The sequence below is a fragment of the Antennarius striatus genome, chromosome 19, assembly GCF_040054535.1.
Source record: "Antennarius striatus isolate MH-2024 chromosome 19, ASM4005453v1, whole genome shotgun sequence".
Taxonomy (NCBI): Eukaryota; Metazoa; Chordata; class Actinopteri; order Lophiiformes; family Antennariidae; genus Antennarius; species Antennarius striatus.
The window spans coordinates 14,072,644-14,086,294 of record NC_090794.1 but is presented as its reverse complement, the minus strand read 5'-3'; the positions used below and the strand labels follow the sequence as shown (position 1 = coordinate 14,086,294).

At 41.1% G+C, this 13,651-nt stretch overlaps 1 protein-coding gene across 1 annotated transcript in view; it reads right to left on the bottom strand.

The window, feature by feature from the left end:
• The window catches only part of mettl24 (methyltransferase like 24), a 32,139-nt gene extending 28,964 nt beyond the window's left edge, over positions 1-3,175 (bottom strand). The window contains exon 1 of the mRNA XM_068342256.1: positions 2,477-3,175. Within this exon, the coding sequence (XP_068198357.1) occupies positions 2,477-2,794 (318 nt within the window). The 5' untranslated portion in view covers positions 2,795-3,175. The remainder of the gene's footprint in view (positions 1-2,476) is intronic.
• Between the last annotated feature and the right edge of the window lie 10,476 nt (positions 3,176-13,651).

Genomic DNA, 13,651 nt, shown 5'->3' with positions numbered 1-13,651 from the left:
TAATAATAATAATAATAATAATAATAATAATAATAATAATAATAATAATAATAATAATAATAATAATAATAATAATAATAATAATAATAATAGTAATAATAATAATAATAATTCATTGCTACACAGTGGAGATGCTTAAGATTGGCTTCATTCAATGGCAGATGGTGGGAAAGTGATCCAACAATTAATCACTCTAAGGCGGGATGAGATCAGATAGGATGAGATAATATTTATCACCAGAAAAATAGGAGACAACAAACCTCTCAGAATAAGCAAGAGGGAGTAGAAGGCAGTAAAAATGTATGCTCTTTCTTCTGGCAGGAAGTAGTTCGACATGAGAAGGTGATGTTTTGAATTAAAAGAAATTGGAGACAGAGCTGTGATTTCACAGATTCTGAAGCTTGAATATACAAGACAATAAGTCAAGATGTTTTCATATTACAGATGCAGAGCCACACAATAGGTAATTTTGCAAAGTCAGTGTTTTGGTGACTTTGACTGAGTACTACCTAAATTAGTGGAGGTAGACTGGAAGCATGGTGTTTCATTAGAACCACACAAGGATTCTTAGTTTAATGGCTCTCAGTCAAATCGCATCAACATTTGCCTCCAAGGACAAAACAAACAATTTACCAGGATCTAAGTTGGGATAAGAGACACCAGACCCACTAGCAGGAGCATGTAATTGGAAATAAGTGCTAATAAAGAGGCAAGCAGAGAACTGCAGTATAGAAGTGGAGGCGAGCACCTGCTTCCATGTCTTTCATTAGTGTCTGCTGCACAGTTGTTGGACAGCAAATTCATGGCGTCTGCCTGTTCAACTCGATGTCAGTCGTTTTTCATTTCACCTTTTAATGGTATAGGCAGGCTAAGATTATCACTTATATTATTCTATGAGGGGTTTTGACACTAGAAACATAAATATCTATTGCTACAACACATTTCTGGATTCAAAACTTAAACTAAAACTGCATTAAAATACATTTAAAAAGGCATGAAACTAAACAGCCTATATTTTCAGATGGGAGCAAAACATTTCTTTCTGCTTTTTTCTTTTCTTTTTTCACACATCACTCTGGCCTAAATCTGCCGCTGTGTGGTTTGTATATTTTATAGTTATACAATACTCAACTTGAAATACCACATTTATGATATTTGACATTTATAACTGTATGAATTTCGCTGGTGTTAAGTGAAGATACAGTATAGCAGGTGTTCTTGTCAGCTTCCTTTCAGGGTGCTGCCCTGTGGCCCATCATTTCATCTGTAATGCGTGACTGTACTCTAGTTAGAGACAAAGGGGAGACAAAAGGAGAAAGAGGGAGAGAGAGAAGTTCACAGAGGGGAGAAAAACAGAGAAAGAGAAACAGGGGTAACAATTAGTAGGTGAGACTGAAGACAGACAGGAGAGGTGAAAAAAAACAGGGAGGACGAGAGCAGACACAGGAGGTATAAGGTAACATGACAGAGCAAAAGACAACGTTGATGTTGGAGATAAGACACTGAGCCGAGAGAAACTGGGGGGGGAGGGTGTTAAGAAGAGTCAAACAGCAGCAGCAGATGACTGAAAATTCATCAGGGCCCCTCCAGGGCAGCGTGTGTGACAAATTTTGTTAAAAAGCCAGGAGAGTGAGCATATGGTGATATATAATATTAATGGTGCACAAGTGCCCGTCGCACAGTGCGGCATGATAGCCCTGCAGAATTTCCATACCATTTAAAGGATTGCTGCTCCTCGGTCTCCAGTTTGTCTCGCTCATTAAAGATTTAAAGGCAAAAGGGGGGCAAGAATTGAAAAATACAGGAAAGAGAGAGACAATAAAGGGCTGATAGAGAAAAGAAAGGAGGATTAAAGAGAGACATGGATAAGTGGGCAAGGGGGCTGAGATCAGACAACACACTGGCTAGTACTGACATGAATCAAAAGGAGAACAAAAGGCTCGAAGGGATGCGTAAAGACACAAGTGGGAGTTTTGTTAAGCCAGACGAATTAACACACCCTACACAGGTCAAGGGTCAGGCTCCAGGAGAATGTGAATGTGTCTTTTTGGTTCATATATTCTTGTGCTCCAGTGGACAGTTTGCCTTTGTTCGGGCTGACTGTATAAAGTTGCAGCAGTTAAAAATCAGCCGGGGGGTGGGGGGCTTCATGGACTCTGATTTGTAGTTTGGATGAAAACTAGTTTAAATTGCAAACATACGTCAAAGAGGAAATAAATCCAAGTCGCTTTCCACTCCTTCTTTAACTTAAAAATTTTTCAGAGGCCCTTACCGAACATGCATCGATCATGCTGTCTGTTCCTAATTCACCCCCCCCCCCAGTTTATTGAACTTTAAGCCAGTGACTCACATAGAGGGATGGAAAGTTCTTCATTGAGCTGCTGCGTGTGCCGCTACGCTCAATCTATAAGAACCTCCAGAGAATCTGTAATTGCAGCAATTAAAAAGCCAGAAGATGATGGAATATTAAACGTACCTTTCTGTGTGGGCGGAGAGGTGGGCAGCATGCTGGTGAGGGGTCCTCTTGGCCATCACGCCTCCTCCTACCTGGGGTGTTTTTCTTTAGAGTCCGGACGTATGAAATTCTTCTTTTAATCGTCCTGTCTTGCTCCTCAGCTTCAGCAGAAACCAGTTTGATTCTGTTCTGATCGGACTGGGTGGGGCGTTCCATTTCTGGAGCTGCAGGTGCTCTCTGCCATTCCATGTCCAGGTATATGTGAATGCACAGACACACAGCGGTGAGCAGAATACCCAATCGCAGCAGTAGCCCCCAGGTGAGGCGCTCCCTACCCATGTCTACAGACTAGATGGTCCTCCTGGTCTCATCTCAGTCCTCGTCAACGATGAACTGATTTACCCAAAGAATTATTTCTCCCATTCCTCTTCTCTCCTCTTCTCTTCTCTTCTCTTCTCTTCTCTTCTCTTCTCTTCTCTTCTCTTCTCTTCTCTTCTCTTCTCTTCTCTTCTCTTCTCTTCTCTTCTCTTCTCTTCTCTCATTCCCTTTGGGTCCGAAGTCTACCAACATGTCAAGAACGCCTTTGCTCATAAGCCGAGACACGTGTGTGCCTGAATCTTAACCCATTGATTGTGTGCAGGCTGGAGTGTGTGTGTGTGTGTGTTTGTCATAAGTCTCTGCAAACACTCTCAGTATAGTGGAGTGTGTGCTGCTGCGTCTTTGAAAACTTAGAGAACTCCCTCCTCACACTCACAAGTCTCCCTTTTCCCTAAACACACGCCCCTTTAATTTGCTTTCTTTCTCCTTCTATCAGACTTGCATCAAACATCAAAAAACACACACACACACACACACACACACACACACACGTTCCTGTCTTCCCTCCCTTGGGCTTCCTCCCCGCCCCACTGACTCTCGTGTTACCCTGTAACTCTAGATAGGGGCCGGGTCTGTGTGACGAGCCCATGCAGGTCCCTCTGTCATTGAACTGGACAGCTCGGCCAGCTTTGCAGGGTGTATATCACTGGCATCCAGACATATGTCTTGTTTGAATTTTTTTTGCTGCAAAATGTGTAACTGTAATGGAATGTGAGGAATATTTCAAACAAGGAGTTGCACGGCTGTTCTCTTCACACAAGCATTTTATCATTAAGAACGGTTTCTAGCTTGCTGTCAGAGTCTGTGAGGGTTTGTATGAACCTGTTTTGCAGTTTATTCTTCAACTATCTCGCAACTTACTGGAGCACAAAACAATTACCAACTTTATTGTTACTTTTATTTGTTAGTTTTCTCGCCTTGTTACTTTCCTTCCTCCTTTTTGTGTGCCCGGCTATTAAATATCATTTTCTGACATTTTTCGCTCTGGGAGAATCGAATCATTTGACAAGATTTAAAAAACAAACAAATGTTTTTGTTTTTGGCCGCGGAAAAGCAGAAATTGCAATGATTTTCCGTGGATGGTAAGTAATATTCAGTCAGGTTCAAAGAACGACCTGACAGACCCAAATGATGCAGGATGATGATGACAATGACTGCCTCCTTCTCTGTGAATGACAAACTCTTGTGTCAGATTCTAGACAACTCTCTACTGCCCCATGTGGTGTGAAAAGAAGACTTCTTCTTTCTCCGTGGAAACACACAGGTATATCCATAAGCTTTTGCATGATTTGCATGGATGACATTTAAAAAGAAAACATCACTCAGCTGCAGACTCAAAGGACTCTGTGTCTCCATCCTCTCTTCCTCTTCATCAAAGCAATTTCCATCCCATCCCCCTGTTTGTTACTATTGTTTTGTTGTGTTGCTGTCATTGTGTGCTGTTGATCTGTCATCAGATGTATATTGTGCTGTGGAAAGGAATTTCCCTGTGGGAACAAATATGTCCAAGTCTTCCACTTCCTCTTTTCTCCATTGCCTGATGCCTCACCCCATCTGTTCTCGAGTTACCTGTACCTGTCTGCTCTGACGTTGCATCGTCTGCCTCCCTCTTTACATTCATCTCATTCTCTCATCATCATTACAATTATTTAACCATTCCTTGCCCACTCATTCCCTACCAAATGTGTGTCTATCTTTGCTGTATACCTTTGTCACCCCTCATATCACTATTTTTTTGTTTTTTTTTATATATATGCCTGTTATCCTTGGAGTTTTTTTTAATTATTGTTTGGTCTGTTGCTTGCATCATGTTTCTGTAAAGCAAGACGATGTCTTATTTTAATTGAGAAAATCTGAGCTGAATCCTCTCTCCGCATTTTGATCTTATCATTCCCATTTGTAAGAACAACAGTTGTTCATCACCAGTCACTGATAATTGCCACATTATTATTTTTTATGTAATTAATTTCTTATTTGACTTGTACAATAAACTTACAATGGTTTAAGAATTAATCTCAAGTGCTGAATTGATGAATTACCTTCCTTCAACTCTACATAAGGCAGAAATACAGACTCTCTACTGCCACCTACTGTTCTATTATAAATACTTAAAGTCTACTGTATATTCATCACGTGGAATGGATTAAAAGAGTATGTATGCAAATACATGAGGTGATGGTTTAGATATTAAATTAACTGGTGATGATAGTGGAACCAATGGGTTCTAATAAACTGGCTTCCTGTAGGGATGAAGTTGTAGCCCTTTTTTATGCATATTTTCATAATTTGTCAGGATTTTCCTACAATCTGTTGCCACATGGAAAGCGATGTATCTGACTATGTCTTGTCCACTTACCAAAATAAGCCCTAGAGCACACAGGCCATGTCCATTTGATCCCTTAGCTTGTCTTTATTTATAGAGGGATGAATTCCAACAGGGGTCAAACAGAGGTCAAACAGAGGTCTGTTGTTACTTTTTAACTATTGACTTGGATGAAAGCATCGATTGATCAAATTGGCCACAAAATTTATTTGTCCTCAAATGTGTTAAATCATTGGTTAGGATATTTACTTGATCATCCACTCATTTTATCAATTTTATATTCACAACTGCGCTTTAAAGTTCATCCATTGTTTAACTAGAAAAGCAAAGGAATCAGGTTATTTAATTTCATTTTGCTGTGTTCTCATATACTCAATGTTATGCTGTATTGTATCTCAAGTCGTCTTTATAATCAAGATTTGTTAATTATGTAACAAACATGGAAGCAAAAAAGTCTAAAGAAAAGTTGAATTGCCAGCGTCACATCAATCCAGATAGGTATAGCCAGGATTCATTAGTAACCAACACCTGTGTTAAGTCAACATCTGTTAAAGTTTACTCCACCTCAGACCATAAATATTAAAGATCCAAAACACTTGGGGTCGTCTCTTGGATGAACATCTAGTTACGGTCCTGAGACAATTGAGAATTGCCTGCAGAGCAATTTCATTCTATCTGTTCAATGAACTTTGTGATTTGCTGAACTCTGAGGTTTTGTCATTTCTGGAATCCCCAAACACACATATATCGGGTATGACAAGACAAGGTCCAGTGGGTTTCAGTTTTGCTGCGACACATTCAATTCAAAAAAGGTGAGCGAAAGTAAATCGAGCCTCCTGGGAAGAAAAACTGTTGGGCAGAAGACACCCAAGACGAGGTAAGTAAATCCAGCTCTGGGAAGCTCAAGAACTATGTGATAACAGGCTACAGCAGGTGTGTCCTTATTACACTTGTGGTTAATTTTAATTTCAGGGAAATAAAAGACAAGTGTGATTTAAACATTAGAAAAAAGTTATATGTGCTGTACATGCTCTGGTTTTCCAACAGACCCATACAAGTAGATTAATCTGTACAGAAATGGGGAACATTGCTCAGTAAATAATTGTTTTTTGTCTGTCTGGAGAACATACTGACACACTGGTTGGTGGGAAGCAACCAGTTGTTACAAGAACAGATAAAGGTATGTGTTTGCATATTTGCTTGCACACTGACACGAGATTTTGTTCACTGGCACCAAATCACAAGGAAAACCCAATAATAAGTCACAAAAACGTTGAATTCAGTTAATCCATCTTGAATGACATCATCCGAGGTCTTAAAAACGGAATTCTTTCACATGGCTTCCTTGTCAACCATAACAAACTCTTGAACAGAGCACATCTTTTGCAATCTATTCACCACACCAACATGGATTAGAATCTTGTATCGTTGGAGAAATATGATAAAGTTTATGAACTCGTTCTCTATATCTTTAGAGAAGGAGGTGAAGAGCAAACAGAAGCTGATAGGTTTGCCTGAGCAAAGAGACAGAGGTTAAAGTCAGCAGAGTCAAACAGATCAATCAAACAAGGATCAGGAACAGTACTCACTGGACAAAGCAACAGCTCACATATTAAGAGGAACAGCCTCTACTGTTAGCTATGAAGGTACAGGTACCAAAAGGAATTATGATGGCATTTGCGCTGTCTGACACCATATGGAAGATAACAGCTGAGCCTGTGCTGACTGATTTCTGTGTCCGTGCTACAAATTGATGTCATTTATTGTTGAATTTTAATGTCATAAAATGATTTGTACAAATATGTAAATGATTTTTTCCTCTTAGTAATTTTAAGTCTGCATGCTGTTCTTAAATAAATGTCCTGCATGAATTACCAAACCCATTGTGTGGTGTTTTAGTTACTCACTCATTCTTCATGTACCCACAGTCGTGTACCCACAAAGAAATACTTTATGTAAAAATAAAAATTGAACAAAATTGTTCATTATATTTAAATTTCAGACAATGTGATTTCTTTCTAAACCAACACCATGTAGGAGGATTTTTTTTTACCTCATACAAATATAACTGAAACAAAGGTTGGTAATTTAGATCTGTTGACCACATTCACACCAAACTACATTTCACCATATTTATTTCTTTTCATCCAGGTAATTTGTTTGTGATTTTCCCACATTTTCACTGCCCACAGTATTAAAGCGGAGCCACAAATAAGTAATGCAAATCTGTGGCAGTGTTTTTTTGTGTATTTGTTTTTTTTGTCTTTACAAAGAATAAGCAAAAATGAATGATTAAAAAAAAAGACATAAATTCCTTCCCTAAAAAGTAAAGAGAAGAAAATGTGACAAAAGCTCGACAGACCCGGACACCACACAAGGGGTTAATTCTACCTATGCATGTGCATTTTCCATCAGATTGAGTGGAACAGATGGTGAGTTAGTGCGTTGACAAAAGCAAACACGAATAGTTTGTAGTTGTAATCCTGCTAAATCCAGTCAAAGCAGGGTGCAGCAAGTCAATACAGCCACAACTACCACATTTATCAATTATTAATCAAAGGGTCCAGTAGGAACACTTTCAGGAGGCACACAGACACCGGTTCAGAGTTTAAGAACCTTTTCTTTAGGGAATTATTCTGAAGTGTGGCAGATTTGATCTAACAACTTCTGCACATGCCAAGATTGTGATATGTCACTTGATTGCCTCAAACAGAGATAAGGTTGGTACAATCACAAAGACAGTAGGGACATTACATAAAATGTCAATATGAAAGCAGCATCCAAAAATATAAGATCATTCCAAATTTGATGCTTACAATGTTTTTCATTTTAATCACTTATCCAGATAACTTTATCCCAGCTCACTTTTGGCTTGCAATTTATGTTTTAAAAAAACTTGAAAGACAGGTCAATGTGTAGCATTGCGTGTGTCATACACTTTTTTTTTTAGCACTTCCAGCGTTGCATTTGACACTCCGTACTTTATGTACCACACGCTTCTAATGGGGTTCAGGTATGGACTGCAGGCAGTTCGGGAACCAAACTCTTTTATGTGACTTAATGCTTTCTTGTTGGAAAAATAAGTCCCTGAAAAAGACATTCTGGATGGCATTATATATTGTTCCAAAACCTGTGTGTACCTTTCAGGATTAATGGTGCCTTTACGACTGTGCAAGTTATCCATGCCATGGGAACCACCATCCCCCCATTCAAACGTGGGCTTTTGAACTTTGCACTATTAAGGTCTGGGTGGTCCTTTTCCCTTTAGTCTGGAGGACATGATGGCTGTGAAATTCAACAGTGATTCAGAATGAGAACTCATCAGACCAGAGGACCCCTGAACTGTGGACTTTACCCACATATACAGTATATTTAGTGGTAAAGTTTGCTTGAGCGAACAACTATACCTGACCACCAGTGAGGCCATGGAACACTTTCATGTCAGGAATCTCCTGATGGTCAAGGTCTCCCCTCATATCCTGGAAAAATTTTTTACAGTAGAGTTCTAGAGAGCATCCTGACCGGAACCATCATGGGTATGGGAACTGTACAGCAGATGATCTAAAACTCCTTACGGTTCACCTGTAGCCCTGCAATACATCTGAATCAGGGCTCTTTGTGTATAGAAAGACACCCACCAGAACCCCTGCCCCCACCCCATACACCATTGTGCAGGTTACTGAATATAGAGAAGCACCTCTTGAGCCGCAAGACCAGCACAGAAAGGCAATGAGTGCTTTTATCCTCAGGCCACATCATTTTTTTCAGTGGTTATGTTTGAACTATTGTACTATTCACATTGATGTGCTACTCACAACAACTGTCACTTGCAATGTGTCCTTATATTATCGTGGTTAATTTCAGATTATTTGAGTATTTCAATTCTTTTATCAATTTATCTCATGCATAGTTTGGCTACTCAATAATCCCTGCATGTTTTACATCAAATCAATGAAGATACAGAGCATTGTCTCTGTTACATTTTTAACTGAACTGAATGTTGAAAAGCAATTATTAATTTGACAAAATTAGGAAATCTATCAAGTTCTATGTTCATGATATCAAGGGTTTTGGAACCAGTTTTGCTGTAAATTTTAAAACTAGAATTATTCCTTTATTTCCTTAATTAGTCATTTTATGCTTGTGATATATAAAAGGGTCGGGCTCCAGGACTGAATGGAGTCCAGGCCCAGGGTCGGAAACACCGGCTGGGATCCAGGCATGGGAACAGGCCGAGGTCCGGGCACGGGAGCAGCCTGGGGTCCGGGCGCAGAGAGAGGCTGGGGCGCCGACTCGGAATAAGGCTGGGGATCGGACTCAGGGACAGGCAGGTGCTCGGACTCAGGCACCGTCCACACGATGATGGATTTTTTGAAAATGCAACTTTTTTGTTGCGTTTACGCCTTCCGTCCACACGACAACGCAGATATCTGGAACGAAAACGCACCTTTTTGAAAACGCTGGCATGGGTGGATTATTAAAAAAACGCTGGGTCTGCGTTGTCGTGTGGATGATGTATCTTCAACTTTTTACAAACGCTGACGTCTTGCCTGCGACGAAAACCGCTGTGACATCATAATTATGGGCCTGTGTGTACAAACATGATGGATGTACGAACCTTGTTGATGGCAGCATTCTTGCAGGCGTTTTGTGACAACAAAACATGGAGGATTCCTATTGGATAAAATTTGACTCAATACTGCCACCACATGGTTTGGCATGCTTATAGCCGTCTTCGAAAATGCACTGTTGCATTTACGAGTGGACGGAGGTTTTTTTGAAAACACTGTCGTGTGGACGCGAATCATTTTCAATGCGTTTCCAAAAAGTTGCGTTTTCAAAAAAATCTGTCATCGTGTGGACGGGGCCTCAGGGACAGGCTGGGGCTAGGACTCAGGGACAGGCTGGGGCTCGGACTCAGGGACAGGCTGGGGCTCGGACTCAGGGACAGGCTCAGGAAAAGACTCAGGAGCAGGCGTGGAAGCCGGCACTGGAATAGGCTCTGGGACTGGCCCTGGAATAGGTTCAGGGACAGGCAAAAAACTGGGGCTGGAATACCGGTGTAGGCCGACAACCATGCCATGGCGGCTATCCCCCGCCGCCTTCTCTTGGCAGCCAGTTCCGGATCCCAGAGCTCGCTGTTTGCCAGGGCAGCCAAACCCTGGAGGTTTGCTGGGTCCAGTGTTGGCTAGGCTGTTCTGTCACGGGGAGTGGGACTAAGACCCAAAAGCAGGACATGGGGGCAGACGTTTTCTTCTATGGTTTAATCAAAACAAAGCAAAAAGCAAGGAAACACAAGAAATGCAGCAGTGCAAAAACAACCGGGCAACAAACCAAAAGAATCAACCGGCTTTTAAGCCTCAGGCTAATCAGCCCAAGGGGGTCCAGGGTTGGAGACGAGGCTCCGTCCATAAGTTCGACTTCTCCTCCTGCCACACCCCAGCACAGCAGAGCAGCAACACGAACCGTGACAGAGGCCTACATTTAACTTTGGGAGTCTGGTAACAGCAGAGACTCCAAGCTCCAAACCACCACATAATGGTAAACAAGACATTTACACATGGGTATAGTCACTTCATCTACCCCAAGTCTCACCTAGAGCTGGATGGGACCTGGGGATCCTGTTCAGAGCTTGCTCTGAATATGTTCTTGGCTTCCAGTTGCTTTGACTCCTGATGGAAATACACAGCTTCCATCTGCTATCAGTTACAGGCTTAAGTCAGATGATGATGACAAAGAACCATCTTGTGCAATCTACAACAATCCAGTATAATTGGTCTCCATTTCATTTTAACAGTTCTCAGATGCTCTAGTTGTTCATGAGTGAGGTTGTAGACAGGAATGGTGTTTCATTGGATGTTTAAAAAAATCTGCCCCTAAAAGTTCCTAAAACTGGTTACTGAATGCATGCAATACTTTAGTGCACTTAAAAAAACTTTTGCTTTGCTAACCAATTGTTATTGGTCAGTTTGTTTAACCAACCACCCATTTTTTTTAATATACTGATTATAATCCCTGCAGGAAAATTAATAGCACACTCTAGTTAATTCAAATCAAGTCATATAGGCCGTAAACACAAACACACACACACGTGGCCTGTATGCATGCAGAGGAGTTAGAGTGGCGGGCAGCTCCTTTATTGGTGCGCCCCAAATGAGCAACTTGTAAGGGGGACGGCGCCTTGCTCCAGGGCGCCTCGGCAGTGCTCCGGAGATGAGCTGACACCTCACACTGCCAGTTCACCTCCGGGTGTTCTTCTTTGGGCGGGAGCGGGAATCGACCTGCCTATCTTTGAAACATTGGACGACCCGCTCTACCGCACACTCTACCACTGAGCCACTGCCCCCCCACTCGCCCCCCACTGAAGTGTGTTATCTCACCCAAACTGCCCCAAACTGGTTTTCAAGGTTAGAGCCCATGGATAGTTTTCTTTTGTGCTTTTTCCACCATCTAAAAACAAATGGACTTTTACATGAAGCGTACTCTGTTCACTTGTTTGCTAAGCACACCATGTTTTGTATAAAAATACTCACTGGCTAAATGGTGTTTCAGTGAAACTTCTAACCTGCCAGCATGTTGACTTGTACTTCTTATTCAGATTATTAACTTCATTCTTAGCTGCAGCAAAATAAACTGATTTCAAAATAAAAGATTCAACAATATCATCTCAAAACCTCACTCTACAGCGAGGTGGACTAGACAAGGGTGCCCACTCTCACCCTTATTATTCACAATTTTCCTTGAACTACTACCCACAGCCATATGCCAAAAGACACTAATCACAGATATCCAAACCAAAAATATGCAACATAAAATCTGCCTCTACGCTGATGATAAAATACTTTTCCTTCAAAATCCTGTAATTTTATTACGAGAAACAATCCAAACAATAAATTTGCAAATTTCTCACAATAAACAATTGGAATAAATCACCAACTTTCCCACTACAACAACAAAGTTGGAATACCTATACCACTTCACCCAGATCAGATCACCTGTTCGGGGATAAGAGTTATCCCCTGGCTGTCAGACCTATTCACACTGCTCTTCATCCCATTTCTAAAATGAGTTCAGGAGGGTTTGCAACACTCGACAAAATATCCACTTTCCAACATGGGCCGGATTTCAACTATCAAAATGACAATTCTACGCAGGGTAAATAAACTCCTTTCAGTGATTGCTATACAACCATCCTCTTCCTGGTTGAAATACTTAGACTCCACAATCACAAAATTCTATTTGGAAAAACAATACACCAAGAAATAAATAAGAAACCCATTAAAAACCCAAGAGGTTTAGAAGCCCAGAATTTCACCCTGTACAGTCTGGAAAATCATCTTCAAGATATGTGTTCAGATGGACCCACATTAACTAATCCAATATTTACATGACCAGACTTACAACAGACAATTTGCAATGACCTCCAGACTTCAGGCCTGCCCTTCCTTGCTCCAACTATCAAAAACCACCTTTGTTTCAAAGATGCTACCATCAGTTCGAGTCTGACAGCCTGGTGAAAAATCCACAATATTAGTAACACAAGGCACTCACTCTGAAAAAATCACCCCGATTTGGAACAACTCAGATTTTACTTGCAACAAACAAACACTCAATTTCTGCACTTAAAAAGACAAACACATTACACATCTACAACACTAATTTACTGATGGTAGATTCTCCACATTTGCAGGCATGCTCCAGAATTTTGAAATCAGTAATAACTAGGGTTAGGCCGGGTACTCGTTTCAGACGAGAATTCGGTACAGACAAAGCATTTTTGACAAGTACTACCCTGATAGGGGTAAAACTCATCAATAGTTATGCTCGTGCTGAAGGAAAATCCTTGTAACACGCTCTATGATTGGCCAGTCACACACATCTCCCGCCCCTTCCTACAGAGACTGCAGCCAGAGCAGCGATGCCCCACTCTCGCACACACACATACACACACCCACACACACACACACACAGACATTGACGGATCTCTCTCTGCGTGGCTTCGTTGTAGCTCACGTTGCTATTCTTAAGTTTTCTTCAGCTTGCCTCTATTTCGGTCTGTTTAAGGTTACTTGTTGAACTTGTTTCCTGTTTTGTTTTGTTGCACGTACGCGGTGCATTTGACCAGACAGAGCTGAATACAGCGTGTGTCGAATCGGTCACGGCCTCCACTCCAGTGTTTTTTTTAACCTGCTTGCTCTTAATGCGACACTTTCTCATTTCAGTTCAAATTAATGATTAATATGCTGTATAGATATTTTAACTTTTACATAGTATGTGAGTGCGCACACACACACACACACACACACACACACACACACACACACACACACACACACACACACACACAGTACACTACACACACCGGTTAAACCACACCACTTCTGGTTTAAGTCCCACATTTCCGAGTACAGATACGGATACAGATAATTTAGACAGTTGAACAGATACAGATACAGATAGTGGTGCACTCGCTCATCCCTAGTAATAACTACTTC